Source organism: Gracilinanus agilis, chromosome 4, assembly GCF_016433145.1.
Source record: "Gracilinanus agilis isolate LMUSP501 chromosome 4, AgileGrace, whole genome shotgun sequence".
Classification (NCBI taxonomy): domain Eukaryota; kingdom Metazoa; phylum Chordata; class Mammalia; order Didelphimorphia; family Didelphidae; genus Gracilinanus; species Gracilinanus agilis.
The window spans coordinates 258568353-258580353 of NC_058133.1; the positions used below are offsets into that span (position 1 = coordinate 258568353).

The following is a 12001-nucleotide window of genomic DNA, read 5'->3' on the forward strand; positions in this document are numbered from 1 at the left end:
ACATCTTTGAGTTTTCCCTTCATAGCAGGGATTCTGAAAATGTTTTGTGGCTTAATCATTTCAATCCTTTTCGACTCTTCATGTCCCCATTTGGGGATTTCTTGGCAAAGATATTGGAGTGTTCCTTCAGATAATCACTTTCCTTTTGATCAAGAGCTATAAGGACTTAGGGCAATTAGGGCAAACAGTCCTGATTTCTGTTTCTGAGACTCAATAATTTACCTCCATGCTTTTTTTGTATCCCATAGTTACCTGATTACTATTTATTGATTAATTGGTCCTCATTTCTAGTTTCCATGTTTGTAGCTCTGAGGAAGATGGTGGGTTTTCTACAATCCTTTCTATGCAGTTGTTCCATTTCCCTCTTCATCCTGCCGATGACTGTGTGTGTTTCAGGTAGGAATATTTGTTTTTTTTTCCTTCTCTATATGTCTTTCTCATATGGGTGAAACAGTTCAGATCGGTCACCAAACAGAAAGCATGGAACCAAGTGTCTTATAGAAGGACTGACATCTCTACCTTTTCCCTCAAGCTCCATATAGATCATTGAAATATTCTTAACTTTTATGGGTCCTTCAAAGAACACCTTGTAAAAACATCAGTCTAATAGGATGGATCAACAATTTTGTGTCATCATGGGCAGAAAGAATAAGTCTTTGAAAGTAAATTCTATTAAAATATCTACACATCCCTTCTCAGAGATCCCATAAAGAATTATGTCAGTTCCCTTCCCATCTAAGATGACTGTGGGGACCAATGGGAGTGACTATTTCCTTATTAATGGATTGCTTACTTTAATCTCTTTGTGACTCTTCTCACTCTATCAGAACAATTTAAGGTACTTGGACCCACTCAACCCATTGTGGCTACACTGGATAAAGACGTCACACTATCCTGTCACCTCTCCCCCTTGATGAGTGCAGAGCACATGGATATCAGATGGCTTCGCTCCCAGTTCTCTGAAGCTGTATTTGTGTTTCAAAATGGGAGGGAGCAAGTTGGAGAACAAATGGAGGAATACATGGGGAGGACAGAATTTATAAGAGACTTTATTGATGAAGGGAGGGTGGCTGTGAAGATCTACAATGTCAAAATGTCAGACAATGGAGAGTATCAGTGCATTTTTAAGGAAGGTGATGCATATGAAAAGACTGTTTTTGAAGTAAGAGTGGCAAGTAAGTGGTTTGTTTCTAAAACCCTTTTTTGTGACTAATGGGTTCAACTTCCTCCAGGTAGTTAAAAAAAATCTCTCTACCCTCCACATCTTTTGCAAAATGTTTTAAGATTCAATATCACATTTTCTATCTTTCAACAGTAGCCCAAGTTCCACTAAGTCTAGTGTTATTTTAGGTGCAAGAGTAGCTGTGGCATTGTTTAAAGAAACATTTGATTTGGTATTAGGAAACCTATGTTTAAGCCAAAGAACTTGGGCAAGTCAGAGACTAACTGAATCTCAATTTGCTTATTTGTAAAATAACAATAAATAAAGTTGTGCTAGCAAGTGTAGTAGTCCATTAAGGCTTGTGAGAGTCAAATGAAATGATGCCCATCAAGATGGTTTGCAATGCCAAAGTACTTTGCATATAATTGAACTGTTTTTGTTACGAAGGCATGGAAAAGAGCACGCCTTCATAATGTTAACCTCTGAGTTTGACCATGTGCCCCTGGCATCCTTACATTTTCCCTGACAGATCATTTTCTATCAACCTATTTACATCCTAAAAAACCCCAATAACTCTTATTTTTGTCTTAGAATTGATACTAAGTATCTGTTTTAAGGCAGAAGAGCATTAAGGGCTAGGCAACTGGGGTTAAGTGACTTGTCCAGGGTCATACATCTGAGGTCATGTTTGAACCCAGATCCTCCTGACTCCAGGTCTGGCTCTTTATCCACTGTGTTCTTAGTTATCCTTTCTTCTTAAACCTCTTATTAAAACAGTTGAGAAGGATGTGTTGTTTAAAGTAGCATAGCTGTTTTCCTTTACTACTCTAATATTGCCCCATTGCCCACTCCCATACCACCCACACTGCCTTATCACCATAGCACAGACAGATGTTTCTTTATCTCTCTTTGAGAGAGGTTAGGATAAGACAATAAATTTCCCAGACAACTTCAATTACCTTAAGTCCTCTTCTACTCCAGATACCATTAACAGAGAGAAGGGAAATTTTCAAGGGTTTCAAGGGAAGAGAATTTATATTCTTACCCTGCCCTGTCAAGAAAAATAAAGGGACAATGGATCAAAATGTCCCCATCACATAAGGGCCTGTTTATTATTTAGAAGCTAATTAAGTTATAAATTTATAGTATATAAATTATAAATTATAAGTTAATTAAGAAGGCAAAGACACTCAGAGATAAGGGGCACATAAAGGAAAGGGCCATTTTCTCCACTGCTATATAGCCTCACTTTCCTCAGCTATCTCTAAGTTTAAACAAATTTAAACCAAAGGAAGATCAGTAGTAGAAGAATTAAATGGTAATTTAAGGAAAGAATAAAGGAATAAAAGAACCACATGGTTACAATTCTCAGTTTAAAATAAGGAACATATGCACCTGTAGCATGCTACACCTAAACACAGTTAAGAATGTTCCTTTAGAAAATTTCAGGAGGGCAGTTGGATAGCTCAGTGGATTGAGAACCAGGCCTAGAGACAGGAGAGGTCCTGGCTTCAAATCTGGCCTCAGACACTTCCTAGCTGTGTGACCCTGGGCAAGTCACTTAACCCCCATTGCTTAACCCTTATAGCTCTTCTACCTTGGAACCAATACACAGTATTGATTTTAAGGCAGAAGGTAAGGATTTAAAAAAATCACTCTGTCCCTTTCAAAGGATTCCATGACCCATTTCATAGTGGCCTAAAGTCTGAGAAATAGAGAATATCAGTAAAAAGTAATAGGTTCTCAGCTCTGACTCTGGGAAAATTCTTTCCCCTACTATCAATTCCAATTTTCCTTTATGTTTTATTGAGAATTAATTTAGTTAGTGAACTTAAATTTATATGATGTGTATTATTTGACAGGCATAGTGCTAAGTCCTAGGGATAAAAAGGAAAGCAAAAGACAGTCCCTTGCTCTCAAGAAATTGAGACTAAATGAGCATAGTCTCAGTCTTTTTCTTCCCTTTTCTGAAGCACTTCTTTTGAAACAGAAAGATAATTAATCTTGCAAACATGGTGATTTCTGATCACAAGAAGGTCAATGACTTCCGTCTCTAGGTCTAGGTTCTGCTCTTCATTTCCACTTGGAAGGGTATGAAGATGGAGGAATACGGCTGGCATGCACTGCAGAGGGATGGTTCCCACGGCCCCAGGTGCAGTGCAGAGACAATAGCGGAGGGAAGTTACCCTTCCTCTCTGAGACCCAGGTCCAAGATAAAGCTGGTTTCTTCCATGTGAAGACATTGATTGTGGTCCAAGACAGCTCTGTTAGGAATGTATCCTGCTCTATTCACAACCTGCTCCTGGATCAGGGGAAAGTGTCAACCATTGACATCTCAGGTTAGTCCTCAGGCTTTAGGATATCTGTTTATTTTTCTCCAAGTTATGCGTACTCTCTTTATTTCTAGAATTAGGGGAGGTGGGCAAGGTAAAGAATCACAGTGGAGGGAAAAGGGCTTATATGGGTATGTATCTGACCTAGACTTCCTTGGGTCTCTCAATAGAGTCCTTCTTCCCTAAGACTTCTCCCTGGAAGAAAGCCCTGACTGGAATCTTAGCTGTGGTGGGAATTCTCCTTGGAATCAGCATCTTTTTCATCCTGAAAGAAAGGAAGGAAGTAAAGAAATTGCACCAGGAAAAGAAGGACCAACAAGAAGAGAAAGGTAAAGGAGAAAGGCAAAGTAGGGAGATAAGCAGGAACTTTGTCTAGGTGTGTGGAATGATGAGGACCACGTAAGAGGAGAGAGGGAGACAAAAATTTTATGAGGGGCAAGGAAGGCAGAATTCCAGACTCCAGAAAGGACAGCATCATGACAGAGCTCCAGAGCAGGGAAGACTGGTGATTTTTAGGAAGATTCTTTGGATCTAAAAAAGGACCACTCTCATCTGATATTTAAGGAGCAAAAACCTCTCCTTTCTGCAGAGCTTAGATTTATATAATTTCTTTCTTTTTCAGAATCTCTCAGAATAGATCTTGGTAAGTTCAATTTCCCCCCACGACTGAATTCAGCCTGTGTTTCACCCAGAACTGACTTCAGGATGATTCACTTATTGCTGTTGCCTTTCAGAAAAAAGGAAGCATCTCTGATTCAGGTGAGTAATGCTCACTTTCTCTCAAATAGTCACTCTTTTGGACTGCCTTTTTTTCCCCATTGAAGGACATATATATCTGAACAACACATAATTATCCATGTATGCACATACAGTCACTATACCCACATTGCTTCTGGCATGAGGGTGAGAAAGTTGGATACAAAATAGAGCCTATAAATGCCATTTTATTTTTCATTTATTTTATTGATAACTTTTGTCTTTTATACCACAATTTTCACCATGTAATCTTTCAATCGGAAAATCAATTAAGGAAAATCTCCTAGCACAGTGACTGCATATCATGATACATGTATAAAATGGGTCCACCTTGGAATTCCCTAGATCTCTACTGGAATTGGAAAACATTTCAACATTTGTCCTCTGGGCTAAGATTGGTCTTTGCTTTTGAAATGAGTTAATTCTAGCTTTTGGTGTTTGCTATTTTCACTTACATGGTTATAGTCATTACTTATAACATTCTCTTGTTTCATCTTACTTTACTTCTGCATCATTTCAATCAACCATTCCCATGTTTACCTGACTTCCTCATAACTTCTTTGAGTTGAAATAGTATAACATTGATGTACCACTATTTGTTTAGTTTCTCTCCAAGTTATCTCTATTCTATTTCCAGATTTTTAGTACCACAAAGAGTGATGCAATGAATACTTGTATATTCATTTCTTTTCCATTTTGTTTGTTCATTTTATTTTTATTTTTGATACTTTGTTACTTTGCCCAATAATGGAATTGCTGGGCCTCATCATCTCTCTGCCGAACTATTACATTGGCATTCTAATTTATGTTTCTTCCTTAAGTCTCTCCCCCACTCTCCCATCTGCCTCCAATACTACTGTTTCTTTTGGTCTCATGACCTGGGTTAGAGCCAAGATCTGGATTTGAGGATTCACTGAGAGGCTCTGGTCAGTGTTGTTAAATAACTCCAGGTTAAGGGTAATGAGAATACAGTGAAGAGGACTATAAATGAAAATTGGGGTGTGAGGGTAGAATAATTATGGGACTAGGGTGTCATAGGCACATCGGATACTTTGGGAGAGCTGTAGTCAGGCCTTATTAATCTATACATTGAGGGGTTTAAATTGAGAGGAGGACATACTAGAAGGGAAAGGCAAGTGTTGTAATTAGAAAAGGTGCATTCAAAGTCAGCATCATTTTGTGTGTGTGTGTGTGTGTGTGTGTGTGTGTGTGTGTGTGTGTGTGTGTATTACCCAGTAAGTTGCACAGATGGCTAAGATAATGGATCAGAAACAGAGATATGTTGGAGAGCTGGAAAGTGACCAGAACAGCCTTGGAAGGGATGTGAGGGCTATATAGTTTGGGGTGCCTTGCAGGGGAATCAGGTAAAAGTGGTTACTACCAAATTTCAGGTGCCTTTGAGCAAATGCAGCAGTTGGTGAGGTTAATAGCCCAAGCAATTACTATAGCAAGGTAGATATAATGGTTCAGTGGTTCCATTCCATATCTCCTATGGTAGCCCTAAAGGAAAACACGTCCCATCAGGCAAGGGCAATAGGCTGCCAACATGTCAGCAAGTTTAAGCAAGGGGCTTAGGGGTATTTTGGTTTTGTTGAGTCTGACATATGGGAAGAAGCAGGAACTGTACATAGGAGAATTCCCTGAGGCAGATGAAGAGCAGAATCATAGCTCACAAGCACATGATTAATAGTGCACATGTATGCATGCAGGAAGAGCATTGGAAGTGGACAAGAGGGAATGTGCACATGTTATGAAAGATTTTTGGTAGCCACCAGTTTGGCAGCTGAGAGAGAGAATCCTCAACAACCTACCAAAGAGTTGATCCTGAACCAGGTTAGGGTCTTGGTGAGTTTCTTGAAGTTCACCTTTCAATCATTCCATTGGACCACCCTTCTGGGCAGTCCTTAGAGGTTCAAAGTATAAGTAGGATTGGGCTTTCCAGGATTCTGGCTGCTAGTAGATTGGACTTGGTCAGGTCTCAAGTTACCAGATTTTACCCTGGCTCTGGTGGGCATTGCCAGGTTGGTTTTGTCCTGGTTAATTCTGGTTGGACCATTGCTGATATCAAAGCCTAGATTTGGAACATCAGACTATCTCCAGACATTTCCAAGCATGAGCAGGGCAGAGCTGGCATTGTCACTTTGACTTCCAGGGCTGGCTTGGTTGCCTCCATACACATTGATGGTTCTCTTGGTCCCAGGTCAGTCCAGAGCCTATACCAGTTTCTGGAGGGAGGAAGGGTGGTAGCCCAGATGAGGGGGAACTGAAACCATGGAATTGGGGTCCATACCAGCTGGTGGAATGACTCTTTAGTCATTTAGGGGAAAGGACAGAAAAGTAATTGACCCTAGCACAGGACTCCAGGCAAGGCAGGGTCTTACACTGTTAAGGGGCTAAGTCTAGCCAGCTTGGTTTGCTTAAGAGGAGGGCAAATAGGATCTCTAGGAGCCTGGGTTATGGTCTCCTTCCTAGAGCCCAAGACCTCTACCACAGCCAGGAGACAGGGTCAGGGTTTCTGGAACTCTGAAGGTGGTATGAGAGGCTCCTATGAGTGTTCTTCCAGGCTCAACACCATTGGAAAGAAAGTCTATGGGTTCACTTGGGATGATAGTGGGAACTACCAGGGTGTCCCAGGAAGAGGGAGGCCCATCATGGGCAGGTCAGGAATACAAATCATCATCACAGCTGGTTGACAGGTGCTGTCATCAGTGACCATCTGGCTAGGGTAGTTTCTGGTGCTGTGTATAGAGCTTGGCCAGGTAGAGACTTATGGTGACCAGAATTGACACTATTAGAGGTGGGCTGGTGGCTGATTGTCTAATTGTGTTTCCTATTGTTCTAGTGAGGCAAATATAGATATGAAATAGAAAAAGGAAAACTTTCACAGATACTCTCATATCTTTGTTTCTTTTCAGCCTGGAAGAAAGCCCACATATATGCTGGTGAGTGTCTCTCTTCTTCCCCAGGATCACCATATCTCCTATTTCAGGGAACTTTTGCCTTTATGTTAAATGGAAGGCTCTGACACACAGACATGATTCCTGTGGAAAGAAAAAGATTCCTGGGAGTGGGAGGAGGATCTAAAGTTAGTGATGGCAAAGATGGGGGAACATTTTTCTCCCTTCAGGCAGTCTTACCTCACCTATAATTATGTATGTGTGTGTGTGTGTGTGTGTGTGTGTGTGTGTGTGTGTGTGTGTGTGTATCTGTGTTCTCTTTCAGACTGGAGAAAGAAACATTTTCAGGCATGTAAGTGATTTCAACTTTGTCTTCTAGAGTCCCATTAAATCATTCTAGGGCAAAAGATTCCATTTTTCTTTATAACCTGAAGAAGATATTCCATCATTCTTATTTGAAAATTTGCAGGGCAGCTAGGTGACTTAGTAGATCAAGAGCCAGGACTAGAGTTGGGGGTCTTGGGTTCAAATGTGGCCTCAGACATTTCTTAGCTGTGTGACACTGGGCAAGCCATTTTACCCCCAATGCCTAGTCCTTACTGATCTTCTGCCTTGGAACCAATATACAGTATTGATTCCAAGATGGAAGATAAGGGTTTAAAAAAACCCCAAGAAAGTCTGAATCCCCTTTCTCTGCAGATTATTATTTATATGTCATCTAAATCCTTCAGTTAAAAAATATAAGCCAGTTTTTTTCTGTGCTTTCCTAAGGGAGGTTGAGATGCTGGGTATTTCCCTCTGTATAAGACTGAAGATTTATGTTAATCATTTCTCCAGTCTTAATTGCTCTAGTTCTGTGATCCTTTCCTCCTGGGTCTTATTCTTCATTCATTTAGACACCTAGGCAGTTTTCTTCTTCATGGTCTCAAGCTTTTCTCTTGTTCAGTCTTCCATAACATACTTTCTTCCTGAAACACAAACAAAAGTTGCTAATTCCTATCAATACCTCAAATATTCTCCAACTGCTTTTGAGAGAGGCCTGGTGGTGACTAGGATATTTAGCTTGCAGAGAAGCACAGGCTGAAGAATGAGATTTCCTGTATATGAAAGGCCTGCAGGAGTGGAATGAGCATCAAGTTCTTGCCCATATTCATAGGGGAAGAGGAAAGTAACTTTTATTAAAAGTAGCAGAGATTGTGGTTGGACAAAAGGGGCAGAAAGGGCACTAGAATGAATGTTGAGGGAGGATGTAAAGACTGTGGAGTCTAGCAATGGTATCACTGTGGCACTGTCCCATTGATGCTTGCATACTGCATCTCTATCTTTTATCCTGTGCATTGATTCCAGGCTTCCCCCAGGGGGACAGAATAGAACATGTTCTGACACAAGTCTCTTCCTTTCCTCACTAGCCTAAGTTATGGAAAAGGGATTCAGGAATGAGAAAGCAGGTGAAGGACAGACACAACAGGGTGATCTCACTTGACTTAGGCATCCTGCACTGTCTCCCTTGCAAAAGGCATTTCATCATAAGTATTTTAGCATTGGATTTCAGCTGCTGAGGCCTTCGGATGAAAGGGGCCGTTGTGCACAGAGGAGTCTGTGGCAGGGACTCATTCATTCGGGAGCGGCTAGAGAGCCAGTCAGGACAGGCGACAGGCCAGCTTCTGCTGAAGGCTCTGAAAGGCCTCTATGTGTGGTGTTTCCTTTGGTCCTAGATTCTTCCTGGCCCTTAAGTCACTCTTTCTCCTAGACCTGCATTTACCTGGCATCTCTTTCTGCAGTGAATGTGACTCTGGATCCAGCCTCTGCTCATCCTGGCCTCACTGTCTCTAAGAAAGAGAACTCGCTGAAGGTGGGAAATGCAGACAAGAGTAAAGAAGAAACCTTCAGTGTCCTGGGCCGGGAGGCCATCACCTCTGGGAGATATTACTGGGAGGTGAAGGTGGAAATGGGGGTTGGGAACAAAGCTACTTGGCGTCTTGGAATTTGTAGGGACAATGTAAACAGGAGTGGGTGGTTCAGAGAGTCCCCAGAAATTGGGTTCTGGGTCGTAGGATGCTTTGAAGGGGTATTTCAGTCAATGATTGGTAAACACTTAGAGTATCCATCCCTGGGGAAGCCCCCAGAGCAGATAGGTATATTCCTGGATTATGAGGCAGGAGACGTCTCATTTTACAACATGACAGATGGGTCTCACATCTACACCTTCCCCCCAGCCCCCTTCTCTGGGCCTGTGCACCCATACTTTAGTATTCAGACCCTCGACACATCTTTCACCATCTGCAGTGTGTCAGACAGAACTGAGAGGACCCCTGCCCCTTCTCTGGAGACCCCGATGGCCTCCCAAGAGCAGGGACGGCTTCTTGGTGACAAGGAACAGGCTCCAGAGGACAAATCTACCACAACACAAAGCCATTCTCCACCTCATTATGAGCCTGTTTCCCACGATACAAAGTAACTGAGCTCTCCACGTCCCCTCTTCTAAAATTCCCCCCAATCACTCAATTTTACCAAAACTTACTTCAAAGCCCTGACCCTATAACCACACTATAGAAAAGTCTTTTCTTGGGTTGTAGGGGAGGTAGCAGCAGGTTTATATATGATTTATTATATATCTGGCAGCTAGGAGGTGTAGTGCGTAAAGTGTCAGGCCTGGAATTAGGAAGACACTTTGTGAGTTCAAATCTGGCCTTATTGGCTGTGTGACCCTAGGGAAATCAATTTACCATGGTTGTCTCAGTTTTCTCATATGTAAACTGATTTGGAGAAGGAAATGGCAAAGCACTCCAGTATCTTTGCCAAGAAAACCCCAAATAGGGAAACAAAAAATTTGACAAGACTGGAAAATGACTGAACTATTGAACTCTTGTGCATAGGCCCAAGATAGAGAAAGTCCTTTGTTCTTATCCTATTTACTATTTTTTTTGAAGCTTCCCAATATTAGTGAATGTGATCAGAGTAGCAACCTTATTTACTACGTTGGTATCTCTAGATTACTATAGATTTTCAAAGATTATGCCAGTGGGACACAGGATTTCGTATAGCCTGACATTCTGCAAAAGCTTAAAGTTAGAATTTGTTTCTTGTCTGAGGAGCAATCTAGCTAAAATGTATTGCAATGCAAACAGTAAATTAGATACTAGGTCATGAATTATTTTACTATGCAACCCCCATACACAAACAAAAGAAGTGAACCTCAGAAATCTGTCTTCTAATTTTTGGAGTGTTGGAAAAGTGGGAAAAGGGTGTTAGTCACAATTTTTGGCCATCTATAAAAATAACAAGTTATTTAAAGTTTGAGATTTTCATATTCTCTTACAACAATGATCAATGTGAAAGCATGTTTATAATTCGGATCAAATCGCTTACCATATCTTAATGGGTGGGGAGAGAGATGATTTAGATCTTATAATATCAGATATGATCTCTGAGAAATAAAGGGGAATTCAATTCATTAAATATTTATAAAGGGGTCAGTCATGTGGTAGGATCTGAGATAAAAATGAAAGTGTGCCTACTTTAAAAGAAGTTATATTTTACTAGGAGGAACTGATGTATACATAGATAAGTCTAATAAATTGTAGAGAATCTTAATAGTCTGTGTTTTTAAAATTTTCTAGTCTTTTTTGATATCTCTTCTCAGTATCTCATCCTCATTCTACTGCCAGAATCTCACCTTCCCCCCTTTTTCTCTGGTATCTTATGTGTTTGAAATTTCCCATCATAGAAATTCCTGTGCCAAATCCATCTCAATTCATTTGTTTGCATCTGAATACTGCCTCTGAATATTCTTTGTTGTTTGACCTTAAAGTATGTAAACAGAAAATGTATGAAAGGAAAATGCATAGAAATTACTGACAAAATAAAAAAGCAGATAGTATATAACTTTACTGTAAATGTTAATAAGTGATGCCTAGGAACTGATATGGGGTCAACTGAATAAATCATCTCAATTCAATTGTTGCCTCAGACACTTCCCAGCTGTGTGACCTTGGGCAAGTCACTTGACCCCCATTGCCTACCCTTACCACTCTTCTGCCTTGGAGCCAATCAGAAGGTAAGGGTTTAAAAAAAATAAAAAAAATAAAAAAATTTAAAAAATCAATTCAGTTTGAATTTGGATCCTGACTCTATTTACTCCTAAGAGGAATGCCCCTAAACAAAGGTAAATCAGTACCTGAAATCTTTTACAAGTCACAGAATCACAGAATTTCAGTTTTTGGAAACATGTCACAGGATATCTAGTCTGACCTTCACATGTACAACATTCCCTACAAGAGATCACTAAGCCTTCACCTGAAGACTTCTAGTAAGGAGTCAAACCTCATGGGTATTCAGACAATTTCATGTTTTGGTTTCTTTAGTTGTATGGAGGTGATTCTCTATAACAAACCGAATCTCTTGCACTTGATAGTCCTCCAAAGACTAAGGTATCATAGGACCATAAGATCAAATCCATATAACCCAAAGGAACACCAGAAGTCATCCAGTTCAAGTTTCATTTTACAAATTTAGAAAGCTGAGGCTTGGAGACATTAAATGATTGGCCCAAGATTGTACAAATACTAAGCAACAAAATTGAGACTCAGACTTTTGTCATCTGATTTCAAATATGAGCCTCTTTAAATAAAACATTGTTTTTAATATTCATTTAAAAATTTTATTTAAATTCAGAATTCTTTCTTTTCTTTTCTGCAGTTGAAGAGAATGCGATTTCCTGATCCCCCCTTAAATAAGAACACAGATATTAGAATTAATTGGTATTTAGTCAAAGGAAGTGATTGCTTCCTTACTCTGGGATTATTATATGTTATTTATAATATTACATATTATTATATTATATACGTGTATAT

General features: G+C 40.1%; 1 protein-coding gene across 1 annotated transcript; it reads left to right on the forward strand.

Annotated features, from left to right (window-relative positions):
* The first annotated feature begins 296 nt into the window (after positions 1-296).
* Positions 297-9606, forward strand: LOC123246367 (butyrophilin subfamily 1 member A1-like). Its single transcript, XM_044675274.1, has 7 exons — positions 297-396; positions 828-1175; positions 3220-3501; positions 3666-3824; positions 7167-7193; positions 7474-7500; positions 8930-9606. Exons 1-7 carry the CDS (start codon positions 297-299, stop codon positions 9604-9606), a joined length of 1620 nt encoding a protein of 539 aa, XP_044531209.1.
* The last annotated feature ends 2395 nt before the right edge of the window (positions 9607-12001 follow it).